This window comes from Eurypyga helias, unplaced genomic scaffold, assembly GCF_000690775.1.
Source record: "Eurypyga helias isolate BGI_N326 unplaced genomic scaffold, ASM69077v1 scaffold8334, whole genome shotgun sequence".
NCBI classification, from domain to species: Eukaryota; Metazoa; Chordata; class Aves; order Eurypygiformes; family Eurypygidae; genus Eurypyga; species Eurypyga helias.
The window spans coordinates 9,052-21,605 of record NW_010245570.1 but is presented as its reverse complement, the minus strand read 5'-3'; the positions used below and the strand labels follow the sequence as shown (position 1 = coordinate 21,605).

Sequence of the window (12,554 nt, the reverse complement as noted above, 5' to 3'; positions counted from 1 at the left end):
GTGCTACACCTTGTCATTACAGGATCCTTGATTTCTTTTGAAGTGGAGGAATAGATGTACAGACAGACTGGCAAACAGATAGAGAGACAGAGAGAGAGGCCAAGGTATGAAAAGCTTTAACCTGCTCTTTTTTTCCATAGAACAACTCCAGATATATAGAGTCACCTTGATCTCCTGTTGTACAAGCCTAGACAAACATATTTCATTTCAGGGAATGGGAAGCATCAACCAAAACAAAGTTCTGGCCACCCAGACACTAAAGAAAATGGCAAAGCTTTACAGGTCTGCAGAAGCAGTACATGTCATCTTAGGGACCATTAACCTACAAAAGCAGCAAAATCCGTGGCTCATAAGATGTATTCTCTATCCAATCTCCAGAAAAACAGGGACTAAGAAGTGGACCCATTCCGCTGCATTTTTAGACCTGTTGAAGCAAAAAGAGGGTGGAAGGAAGGCGATAAGAGCAGCTGAAGTGGTGCTTCTTGTCAGCCTCACAAAATGTGCCCTGAAAGAAGAGTTTTCTTAGGTGCAAAACTCAATCTTGCAGCTGCCCTGGCCTAGGGAAAGGCTGAACACACACAGCCACTGGAAAGGTTCCCTCTGCTGTCAACAGACTTTGGATACAGCCCGCACCGAGAGTAATATGCAACAGCAGTTACAAGTCATCCCCCCACCCCCTCACAATTGCTGGCAATATCAGCAAACGGACGTTCTGGTCCCCTTTATATACATACATCAAAAGCTGAAATGGTCTGAAATGCTCACAGATTAGAATGCATAGATCTATACAACATTACACCTGCCAGAAACCAAAGCAGAGAGGTTTTACAGCACATTATACAGGTCCCTCTAACTTCTAAAAAAACATTTACTGAAATCACCATATTACAAGAAGTCATCACTAACATACCATAGAATACTGTTTCTTTTTCTTTTACATAATCATTACTTATATAGTAATTTAAAAAATCACTTTTAAACAAGTATACAATTTTCACTTTAAAATTAACTGGTTAATAAATCTTTGTGCAAAACAAGCCAGCCTCTATAATTAAGTGAATTTATTTATTTATTTATACAAAAAATAAAACAAAAAAGATAGTTCTTTCAGAAATGTGTCTCCTTTTCTGTAATGGTTGAAATGGTGCCATCTCCTTTCAGTTTAGCATCGCAGTCATTTATTGCTGCAATGTAGGCTCCTCCTCCAAGTTTCCCTCTCATTTTCAGATCTGAGCTAGGTGTAATCAACTTCCTGAATTTCTAGAAAGTTTGAGAAAATGGAAATCGTTATATTTTTCGTGGTCACCAACACACATTTCTTAAACAGACTGACTATAAAAACCTCTTCTCTTGCACGTCTGTTTCTCGTTTCCCTCTTACACATACATCCGTAAAACTGCGTACCACAGCTCTTTACAAATCCTACCAGACCAAAGGCCAGAGAATGAAGGCAAAGAGAAAGTCAAAGTCAATTTTCATGCTGATTTAGAGTAACATTCCCTTCCATGAAGAAATTCAGCTCAAAGCTCTGGGTAAGGCCTGTTATACGGGTACTTTTTGTTTCTGAATAAAGTCCCCTCCATATATGTATTGAGATAGAAAGAGGCAATACTGGGATACCTACATGTACTGACTAGTATCTGAGGAACTCCAGATGACAGAACCAGGCTTTTATGGATTTTGAGAAATCCCAAAGAGCTGAACAAGATTTATATTCTTGTTTCTTCCACTATAGCCATCTTCAGTTTCTTTGGAGAAAAGGTCTGGTATTTAATAATCTTAACAACAGCCTAGACCTGATATAACCTGACACCAAACATTAGTAAATTGCACCAAATATTTCTTTTTACCTCTATTTCTCACTTAGAGAACTGCAAGCAGACAAGCTGTCCAGAAGACATAGGTGAGTGTTTGCTACCTGGCTCCTGGAGGAAAATCCTGGCAGCACAAAACCAAAACCATGGAAAGAAGGCAGCTGACCTGGCTGTTACAAACTTTCTTGAGGGATTTAGGTGATGTTACAGGCATTTTAAGCTATGAAATGAGCAGGAACCGAGCACCTGAAAGCTATAGTACTGGTTGCTTTACCACAGACTGCAGTCAGTGAAGGTAAAAAAAAAAAAAATTTCAGAAGCAGTTTTGCCCAGGGAGGTGGTGGAGTCACTGTCCCTGGAGGTATTTAAAAGACATGTGGATGCGGTACTTAGAGACAGGGCTTAGTGGTAGACTTGGTAGTGTTAGCTTTATGGTTGGACTCGATCTTTGAGGTGTTTTCCAACTGAAACGATTCTATGATTCTAAGAAAATAGAGAAAATTCAGGTGCCTCTTTACACCAGTGACTGAGAAGCCTAAGCCAAGCTGCCAGGTTACAGAGCAGTGCTTTTGCGATTGAATGTGCTTAGCCTCATGCAGGTGAGGATTCACACTCACTTCTCACTTCTTTTTTCAGTATCATTCATCTGAAAATATTTCTTACCTCTAGGAAAGTGCCTTCTGTCTTCCACAGCTTAATGCCCATCCACAAAGGGATACAGATCATGGAAGAGAGCGCCATCATCCACCCTATGCCATAGCCCCAGTCAGGGTATATATATACATTGTTGTATTTCAAAGGCTTGTATTTCACCAGGAAAAAGATGAAAATGCCCTGAAATTAGCAGAGAAACATATTAGCGGTATTTGAAAAAGCACTACCTATGTAACAAGAAGATGACTGACTGTGGAGGCAGGACCAGTCTCCTCGAAGACAGAAAGTAGAGGTAAGCTTTTCAGTCAGAGAAAAAACCCACCAGCAGTATCTAAGTACAGCTTAAATAACATGTCTCAGTACCTTCCACAGAAATGAACAACCTTTCAAGTCTAAATCCTATTTACTTCTTGATGACAATAAAACCTGCACTTTGATGGCAAACAGTACCTGGGCAGGAAAGATTAAGTTTTGCTACAGTGAACCAGCTCTGATTAAGTAACACAAGCTGTGTTCTCTCCAATCTGTCATGATGAAAAAGGAAAGCTAAAACTTTCAAAGTTGCCCTAATCCACTGTCTGGATCTGCAGTTCTGCAGGCCAACTCTTTCATCCTCACAAAAGCTCAAATATATATGTCTAAATTTGACAGGTGTTTAATCAAGGAGTTTGGACCATTACATTTATGAAATATAGAAAAGTTCCTATGTACTTTTCTCCAAAGTGGTGTACAGGTGCAAGTGATAGTATGTTCATTTCAGAGTTGGTGAAAATGAATCAGAAGTTCTCCCATGTCTGCAAAAGTACTGGCAGAGCTCAAGAGAGCCTGGATCTCCAGGTGCCCCAGCACCTGTGGTTTTGCAGTTGCTATCATTTATGTATTGGTGAACTGGAAGATTTTAATACCTAATCCTCAAGCACTTGTGGATCAAATTTATGGGCAATCTGTTCATGCTCCTTTTGTAATGTTGTCCCTGTTAGGCAGCCACAGCAGACTGCCAGAGTTGGCACCAATACTGCTAGCTCCTCGTAAGGAACATTCCTTCCCCTTCTTCACGCATGCGAGATGTGCTCTTGGCCTCTTCTACTACTTTTACTAGAAGAAAAAAGTCCTGTCTTCTTTGAAAAACATCTACTCACCCAAAGAAAGGGAAGGAAACAGGAGGCTGGAGCAGCAAGGAAACCAGCACAAGTCTGGAGGAACTGGAGTTTTGCTGGGTATACTAGCTGTGTAGTAGAAGAAAGCCTCCATTGTCTTGGCAAATGTTCATTTAAGGCCCTGAGTTTATTTTTTTCCCTATTACAGCATATACTAAGATTTCTCACTATTAACAGATTATTTAACAATTTTTAGAGATCCTACGGAGTGTTTTTTAATTAAAAGTTATGTTACAAATCAATAGGCATTTTTCTCCACCACTGTGAACTATTAGCAGCAACAAAAGTCTAAAAATATGCACAGAAACCCCTCTTAATGTCTAAAACAAGTTATTTGGATATTGTGTACTTACTGCGCAAATACCTGGAGTTAAGACCATCCAGCACCATTTAATCAGTTGCAAGGGTTTGTACCCAATCATATCTTCAATGTTATCATAAAAACGATTGCTGCCTGCCCAAAAAAACAAGGAAAAAGCAGCTGTAGAATGTGCACGTAAGAGGTTGTATGGGTCAGTATTTAAAACAGTAAAAACAGAGGTTGTGACAGAGGTGCAGAGTCTCTCTGCCTGGCACACATATCTCTCCGTCATCTGCTCCACGCTTGTGGCAGAAATTACTGCCTACGTCCGTATGTGACCAGTATGAACGGAGAGTGGGAGGGGACGAGCTGTCAAACAGGAATGGCTTCTGGTCAGTGACAGTCTGCAGAAGCCCAGTTTAAGAGTACAGACGTGCTACAAGCTTGTGTGAATCCCTAGATAGCTGGGAACGCGCGTGATCTGAAGTTGATACATTGCTTTACAAAGTGTAATTGTCAGTGAACAAAAAATACTTGAGGGTGTGACCATGAACACCCCCAGCCCTCTGGGGGTTTTCTCGTGACTTTGCTGACAGACAGAAAGAGCAGAGCTAGGGACACTCCTGTGTCACTTTCGTGTTAACGAGACACGAATCCAACCTCCCTGGACTTACCTGTGAGTGCCAGAAGTGGAAGGGAACATGCTCTGCCCAAAGGCTTTGGAGGAGAAGGCAGACTTATTTGCCACCCCTACTTTCTATGGCAGCAAAGGACTTCCTTGGTGAAGGAAGGTGGAAGTCAGTCCTGACAAGGGCCAATGAGGAAAAAAAAAATTCCACTATCTTTGTTATTTGGAGTGGAAAAACAAGGTTTTCACATTGCTTTTATGCAAACAGGAAGCTTTCATCAAAACTCAAAACCACAGCAATTCTCGGTAACTCACCATAAACCCAGCCTATGCAGACACATTCAAATATGGCAACAAAAAGAAGGCACATGCCGCTCGCTGCGTAAGAGTCGAATAACTGAAAGACGTACATCCCACCCTGAAAGACAAAACCAGCAAAAAGAAAGAAAATATTGTGTTGGCACCAGTAGGAATATTTCATAGCAAATGTGGCTTTAATTAGACAGTCAATCTGGTGGTTCTCTGGCAACTAAAGTTGGTTCCTTCTTGAACAAAGAACATTCATTTCCCAGTGATTTGTTATTGTGAATGTTTTTTTTCTTCCACAGCACTTAAGATTATTCCCTGTGCCAGCTGAATACTGTGCACTGCTCTAACGTAGTGAATCCTGGAGTGGAAAGAACTGCACTTGTTTCCAAACATTCTCCCACATCCATGCTTTTTTCCCAACTTCATTTGTTATGACATCAAGCTGTAGATAACTACAGGTGGTTTGGTCTCCAGATCAGTGCCCATGAAGATGCAGGGTCTTGGTTTTGTGCCTGTGCACAAAAAGATAAAAGAATTACATAAAATGTGGGGAAAGAAGGTAAAATCTGTAGCAACTGAAAGGACTCTCCAATGGCACAGAGGCTGTAAAAGGAGTAAACTGACCTATAATGTTTAAATGTAGCTGACAGCCTTTAAGCCACACTACTTAAATGAGTCATTACTATTTGGAAAAAAAAAAAGAAAAAGAAAAAGAGCGAAATAAGAATCACCCTGCCTCCAAGCAAGCTTTTTAAAAACGTTTTCCTAACCAGTTAAAAATTGTTCTCCAAATGGCTTTAAAATAGCAAGCTCTGCCCTCCCAGAAAGGAGAGCAATCAAAACCAAGCAGTGTGCTAAGTCAGCGTGGCACCCATACAGAATGCACACTATGCTGTCAGTGACTGTAATTTTCTGTGTTCAGCGCTGCCACAATACCAACCGGTATGAAACAGGTAAATATGCTTCATTAAGACATCCTCACATACTTACTGTTTGACTCAACTATGTCAATTGTCACATCCATCAAAGATATAACCCTTGTCTTCTGTCCCTGTGTTTGTTCCCTTGGTTGTGACACTCAGACCTGTTCACAGAACTGGCTGGCTTTCTTGAGCCTTTGCCTCAGGGCAAGACGGGAATAAAACCTATGAAGTCCAATCAGTAACATTATGGATAACCTGATCGTTAAAATCATATGAGTAATATTACACCACTCTTTACGCAAGATAACGTCATCTTTTATCACGTGTTCAGTATTGAAATAAAAGGAGAAGGAGATTCACGCAGGATTATTTCAATAGAAAGGAATCCTAAGACTTCCCTCTTTGCAGAAAGCTGTGTGAAGGAAATAGGGGCTTGAGATCATCTCTCCAGTTGAAAAGTAATGCTATTTGGGTAGTACATATGATCCATTACATCTCAGACAATTTTCTACAAATGGAAGATAACCCTAAAATCATAAAGAAAACTAAATCAAAACCAATACCTAGGATTTCCCCCTGTTTGTTCTCTGCTTTAAAGGGCTGAAGGCAAGTTAAGATGGACTCTGTAAACTTGAAATCCTGTCTAAACCTGACAGAACTCAAGAACTCTAAAGCCAAAACTAGCACTGTGTAATTAGGAAATGACGATATATCTGAATGAGAAAGTTTTGCTATAAGGTAAAGTATCTTTTATGAAGAATCTAAAGCCTGAATAAAATCCCAGAATGTGTAATTAGAAATGAAAGTGATGATAAGGACAGTGTTGGGATACATATTTACCCTGGGAAGTCCCAGGCATGCAGAATGCTTTGATGCCTTAATGAAATACCATGGAATGGAGCGTTCTCTACCAGTGTATCGTTCCTGCATTGGATCACAGTTGCTTAGGTTGCCTAGTTGATGATGAAAATAAGCCACATCTCTCAGTAACATCTTATGTCTCTCTAGAGATACTGAAAAAAATAGTGTTTCTCTGTCCTCTAAGGCTTCTGTTGAGCAGAAAGTTACAGCAAAAGTACAGTGGATTGTCAGCACTCCTCGACCAGAATGCAAATGTTGAAGTACATTTTTTTTAATTAGTGAGATTTTTTTTCTCCTAGTGCAGGTGCTTTTTTGGTTATTAGCTACACTGCTCTGCCAGCTGACAGCTTCCCAAAATCTCGAAAGTGAGTGAGTGCAAAGAGCTTACTGAGTGCTTCAGCAAATATCTGAGCAAATTGGAGACTTAGTGATCAACCAACTAAGACAATACAGTGTAAGGAACACAGTTCTGCAGAAGTCCTGCAAGAACACGCCTCTCATTTTGGTGAACTTTCTTCCTCTTCACTATTCATGCTTATATTTCTTTTCACCTGCACATCTCCATAATGTACCTCTCAGTGCTCTGTTTAAGGAATTCCTCCTAGATTTCTGCATTTTGCACAGCAAAGACAATTTATCTTGAGAGGGTAAAAACGCTTACAGGCACATTGGTCCCTGTAGTGTTGTTCTGCTACAATGCTCAACCTACAGGGACACACATCTGGAAAAATTCTAAATCAACCAGTGTCAATTCCTCTGTTCTCACAGGGAACTATGTGACATAACTTTCATAAACTAACTGACCCTCTGAATTCCAATTTAAAACAAGAACAATTTTCTTCTAGAACCTCACTGTTCTGATGGATAGAAATCCGTTCTTAATTTTCAGCCTAACGCTTCATGGTCAGCTGACACACCCTGGATTGGGGATGAGGGAAAGGAAGCCATTCTTTTTGCAGAACTAGTTCATGTTTATACTCACTGTTACATCTATGATGTGCTTACAGAAAGCAGTCATACACCCTTGGTAATACTATCATCATTTGGCTAGCTCCTGGTAAAATCAGCTGTGTACTCCAAGGATCATCCTCACGGCTCTCGCTTTGCATGCTGTTCCAGTCCACACAGCAGTACCCAGAGTCAGACATAATATTTCTGTGGGACTATTACCTTGTCTAGTCATGGGACTATTCTCATCTCTCAATTTAAAATACCTTCCCAAAACATCTAAGAAACATGGGTTTATGTCTACAGCATATTTTAATGCTTAGTTTCAGATTCAGATACTCCTTTTTCCTAATCCTCTTCAATGCCTACTGGAAATGTTTATCACTATAAGGACAACCTTATACCTTCTGCTACTATAGTCCACCCCATCTACAATACTCGTCAGACAGTCCTTCCCTATCCTCATGCCTTCTTCTGTGACCAGGAACATCAGAGTTAATGAGGTGTGATTTGGACTTAAATCTTACAGATGACTGTAAGCCCTTTTACTTCATACACTTGGTAGGCTACACCTTTTTTTGTGAGTTCTCTGGTTTTTAATAAAGACTGAACTCATGCTTCGCTCTTTTGAACAATAAGGACACTTCTAGGACTTCTCTATCTGGCTGCCAACTTTCATGAACGTTGGACTTTCATGAAAAAGGACTTTGAAACTACTGTTAAATTGACTGAAATCTGCCAATAGGTTCAAAATTTAAAATGAAGAAGGAATACATTGCCAAAGAGCACGTCATATGTAGCCAATGACTATATGGGACTGGTTTCCATAGAAAGTCAGCTACGGATACTGGATAGACTTGCTCCCCAGCACTGTCTGTGTAACTTCCCTGAGCATCTCATTTCAGCCAGTCTCTTTTAACACTAGCAGTCAGCATCTCCTCTTTGTCCAGTTACTCATACAAGTCCTTTTCTTTTGAATTCTTCTGGTGAATTTTCAATTCCTTCACTGAAGTGTATAAAAATCCTGCTCAACTGCATTTGCTTTATACAGTGTCCAATTACGTACCACAGAAAAATATCTGATTAGTCAGGCACAAACTGTCACTAAAAACAGTGATAAAAGTTACATTTTTTCCTAGTCTCCATTTTCCTCCCATCTTTAGTTTTTCTTTCCTGAAAGTGTATCTAAAGCTAATATTTGTTGATTTGTTGAATTATTCTATTCATTGTACAACCTTGCATACTGTGGACAACAGAACATGCTTATAATTGCCTTACGTCTTTTTTCGGGGGTGAAATTTGCTCATTTTCAGTAACAGCAATTTGAAAACCTCCCAGGGAGGCTCTAGTGGCCCAGCAAGCAGAAGAATACGGGCAGAGGAGAGGGCAGACTCTGCCCCTCTTCTTCCTGTCTTGAGAGGGTAAAGTGAAGGAGAAGACGACTCTGGATAAGTCACTCTAAATCAAGTACTGAGCAGCAAGGCTGAACTCCTACCAAGCAGGAAAGGATCCTTGAGAAACTGATGGGATGGACTGACACCCTCAGAATTTTTTGCTTTACAACATCCCAAAGCAAAAACCCTGGTTGGTTTGGGGAAAAAAAACAAACCAAACCAAACCAACCAACTAAACAAAAAAAACCCCACAAAAAAACACCCCAACAACAAAACCAAAACCACATTCTTTGGGGGTGAGGGTGTGAGGGTGTGTGTGCGTGTGTGTGGGTGTGTTCTGTTTGTTTTACTCTTACCAAAGGAATTTCTGTATCGATTGACCTGCCCTGGTGATATAAACATCAAAGATGTTTTAGTTTTCTATTTTCACTTTACTTCATCTTCTTTGTTGATCTATTCATCCAAAACATTTTTGTTTTCAGACTGGTCTGCCCAGAGTAAATAAGCAGAAACCATCATCATTCTATCTGGTTGGCTGGTGCAAAGCAGATGGAATTTCCTTGGCTGTGTAACTTTGATTAAAATATTTCCTAAGCTCAACTGAGGATACATTTCCCATTTCAAATGCTACAGAAGAGTTGAGAGCAGTCTCTCAAGTACTTTGTAGTCATATTCCTCACAGTGAAATTTTTCTATGGCAAATATTCTTGCATTTTATCTGTAATGCTTTTAAACAGAAAACCATTTCCTTTTTTTCTGCAGGAGTACAACAAAGCACATCTTACCTCAGTTAACATTATTAGGCCAATGAAGTATGACACTATGGAAAGGCCGAGAATCAACAGTTCTCTTCTGTAGCCCCTTCGGAAGATCTTTGGGTACATATCTACAACGGCTGTCACAAGGCTTTCAACACACACGAACTAGAACAAATGGTAGGAAAGTACAAATGAAATATGTGCCTCATCTGCTGCTGGGATTTGGATTTGCTACCAAACACTTCAAATATCGTTATATGTTCCCATCATAGAGACTGAATGATCCCTGAGGACACTCTATAAGCAGAAGCTCAAACTGAGAGGAACATAATTTCAGAACTTAAAAGTCCCACGCTATGGATTTCCAGCCCACTACCAAGTCAAATAGTTAAATCCACTAACATTATCTCAAGATGTATTTGCCATGTAGCAGATGGATTATATAAAAGTTAAGTCTTTCAAATGTGGCTTGAATGGGACTTAAACAATATGCAAACAGTTTATAGGACTGCAGCAGAATTTCACTCTGAACATCCTGCACTTTTGTCACTCTCAGGAATGCTATGCCGTGATATGCACCTTCAAGCACTGTTAAATGAACGGCAGAAGGTATTTTGCAGAGGTTCTCTCCATTTTACAGAAGAGAGAAGTTCCACAAAGCTATGAAGTGCCCATGCCAAGCTCATCTAATGAAGAAAGGAAGGAATATTCTTACTAGCTTTAAAAATCAGCAGAAAGCAAGAGGCCCAAGCTTCTGACTCTAAATTTAATGCCCCAAAATAGACAATATAAAGCCTATTTCATTGCAACAGTCAAGAGTACAGTTCAGTAATTGCTTGTTTTAAAAAGACTCTAGAAAAACTACTAGATCAGGGAAAAAAACAGTTATTAAAACATTATATTTAATGATTGGAAATGTCATGCAAAATAAGCACTGAAGAGCTTTATTCTACAGTATACAATCATAAACTTTGTGAACTAAATCATGCTGAGAGCTGACCTGCATGCTAAGAAAGCCAGCTACTTCACATTTTTCATCAAACAGCTTTCACAATTTTTATGGTCACATAGGAAGCACAACTTCTATGCTGTCACTTTGCTGCAGACTATGACTACGCATTTCTTGCTGTGTTATCTTGAAGTATAAATACACCACAGGAACTTACATGAACTATCTCATACTCAGTTTCAGAATTCATTGCAAGTGCTTTAAAAATGGCAAAAGAAGATATGCTTCAGTAGTATTTTACTGAACTGTGGATTTTAATCACCAATATTTAAGTTCAAACTGATTTCCATGTGAATAGTGAAAGCTACAGTCAGGCTGAATCACTGTTGACAGTAAATCTCCAGCATCAGATGGAGATTCTGTTCACAGGAATCTCCAGCATCACATAATGAAGATTTAAAAGGAGGGACTTGAATCAATGGTTTCAAGGAAAGAATTAAGTTAGGGTTCTTCCTTTCATCAGGTTAGATGCTGTCTACATCAAGGATGCTGACACACACACATGCTAGGGAATCTGCCAAAACACTTAGACAGGGTTTGTTTCATACCTGACTATCTAATCCAAGGAATATGAGCATCATGAAGAACAGAGTTGCCCACAGAGGAGAAAGAGGCATCATGGTAACAGCTTTAGGGTAAGCAATGAATGCAAGTCCTGGTCCTGAAAAGGAAGAGAAGAGAGGAAATATTTATACCTGTGTACTGGGTCTGGCTGAGGTGGAGCCACCTTTCTTCATAACAGCCTGTATGGGGCCACCTTTTGGATCTGGGGACAGAACAGCATTGCTAACACCAACCGTGTGGCTGTTGCTGAACAGAGCTCGCACAGCATCGCTTATTAAACCGCCTCTGACCGGACCCCGAGTCTTCTCATTCTCACGGGGGTGGGTGAGCGAGTGAACAGCGGTGTGGATGCATAGCTGCTGGCGAGGGGTAACCCACCACAACCTGATTGTTCTTTAGGGCGGATAAGAGGAGCTAAATACAAGGTTGAAAACCTCGACAAACTCTACATCTCTAATAGTCTAAATATTCAGTGATAAGGCTAATCAGTAATGAAGACTGGCTTGGTACATTAACTCTGCCTACATCCTCTCCAAATGTCTGAAGGTCAAGACTTCTGTTAAGACATCACTGTGCTTTATGTTCTCCTCCTCCTTTGTGTGTGTGGATGTACAGCAAGACTCTCATACGTGAATAAATGATAGTGTGGGGTCCTGCGATTGCTTTATCTAACTTATTAACATATTCTGGAATCTCATTTTTACCTAAGACAGCACTGTACCTGCCATTTTGTGCAAGGATGCATCAATGGTAAGAGCTGCACCTTGGAAGCCGTACATGGTGCAAGCCAAATGTCTGCCCGTTTGTTCAAAACCTGCTCTGTGGTTTTCAGTGCTGCTGCTGGAACATGACATTAATTAACTGGCTGCATGTTTACAGAAATCTTCAGAACATTTTAGCAACAGCATTGATAACTTCTCAGATATGCTAAAATACCACCTCACCTAGCTCATTTTTCCTGCTTGTATTTGCCTGTGCCCATTTTTCAGCTGCTGCAAACTCTCATGCTATAACAGCTTCTATTGATGTTAGCCAGCTTTTAAAGCAGGGCTACAAAGGCAGCATCACCAGGCTGATAAAGGAGCACGTCTGGGCTCCTGCTGCAATAACTTCAGTGACGACCTGTCAATACACTACTGCTTTTTCATTTAACGCAGTATTTGCAAGCTCCTACATTTTCCAGAGTTGTTCTAGTCTTTTAACCTTTTTGTAAATATTTTCTATAATAGTATAA

General features: G+C 40.1%; 1 protein-coding gene across 1 annotated transcript in view; it reads right to left on the bottom strand.

Moving 5' to 3' along the window:
* Window positions 1-698: 698 nt before the first annotated feature.
* The window catches only part of LOC104508480 (sodium- and chloride-dependent GABA transporter 3), a gene marked incomplete at its 5' end in the record, with an annotated part of 18,543 nt that continues 6,687 nt past the window's right edge, over window positions 699-12,554 (bottom strand). Inside the window, 6 exons of the mRNA XM_010150123.1 lie at window positions 699-1,260; window positions 2,478-2,648; window positions 3,979-4,079; window positions 4,870-4,972; window positions 9,775-9,912; window positions 11,305-11,417. Of these exons, the coding sequence (XP_010148425.1) occupies window positions 1,108-1,260; window positions 2,478-2,648; window positions 3,979-4,079; window positions 4,870-4,972; window positions 9,775-9,912; window positions 11,305-11,417 (779 nt within the window). The remainder of the gene's footprint in view (window positions 1,261-2,477; window positions 2,649-3,978; window positions 4,080-4,869; window positions 4,973-9,774; window positions 9,913-11,304; window positions 11,418-12,554) is intronic.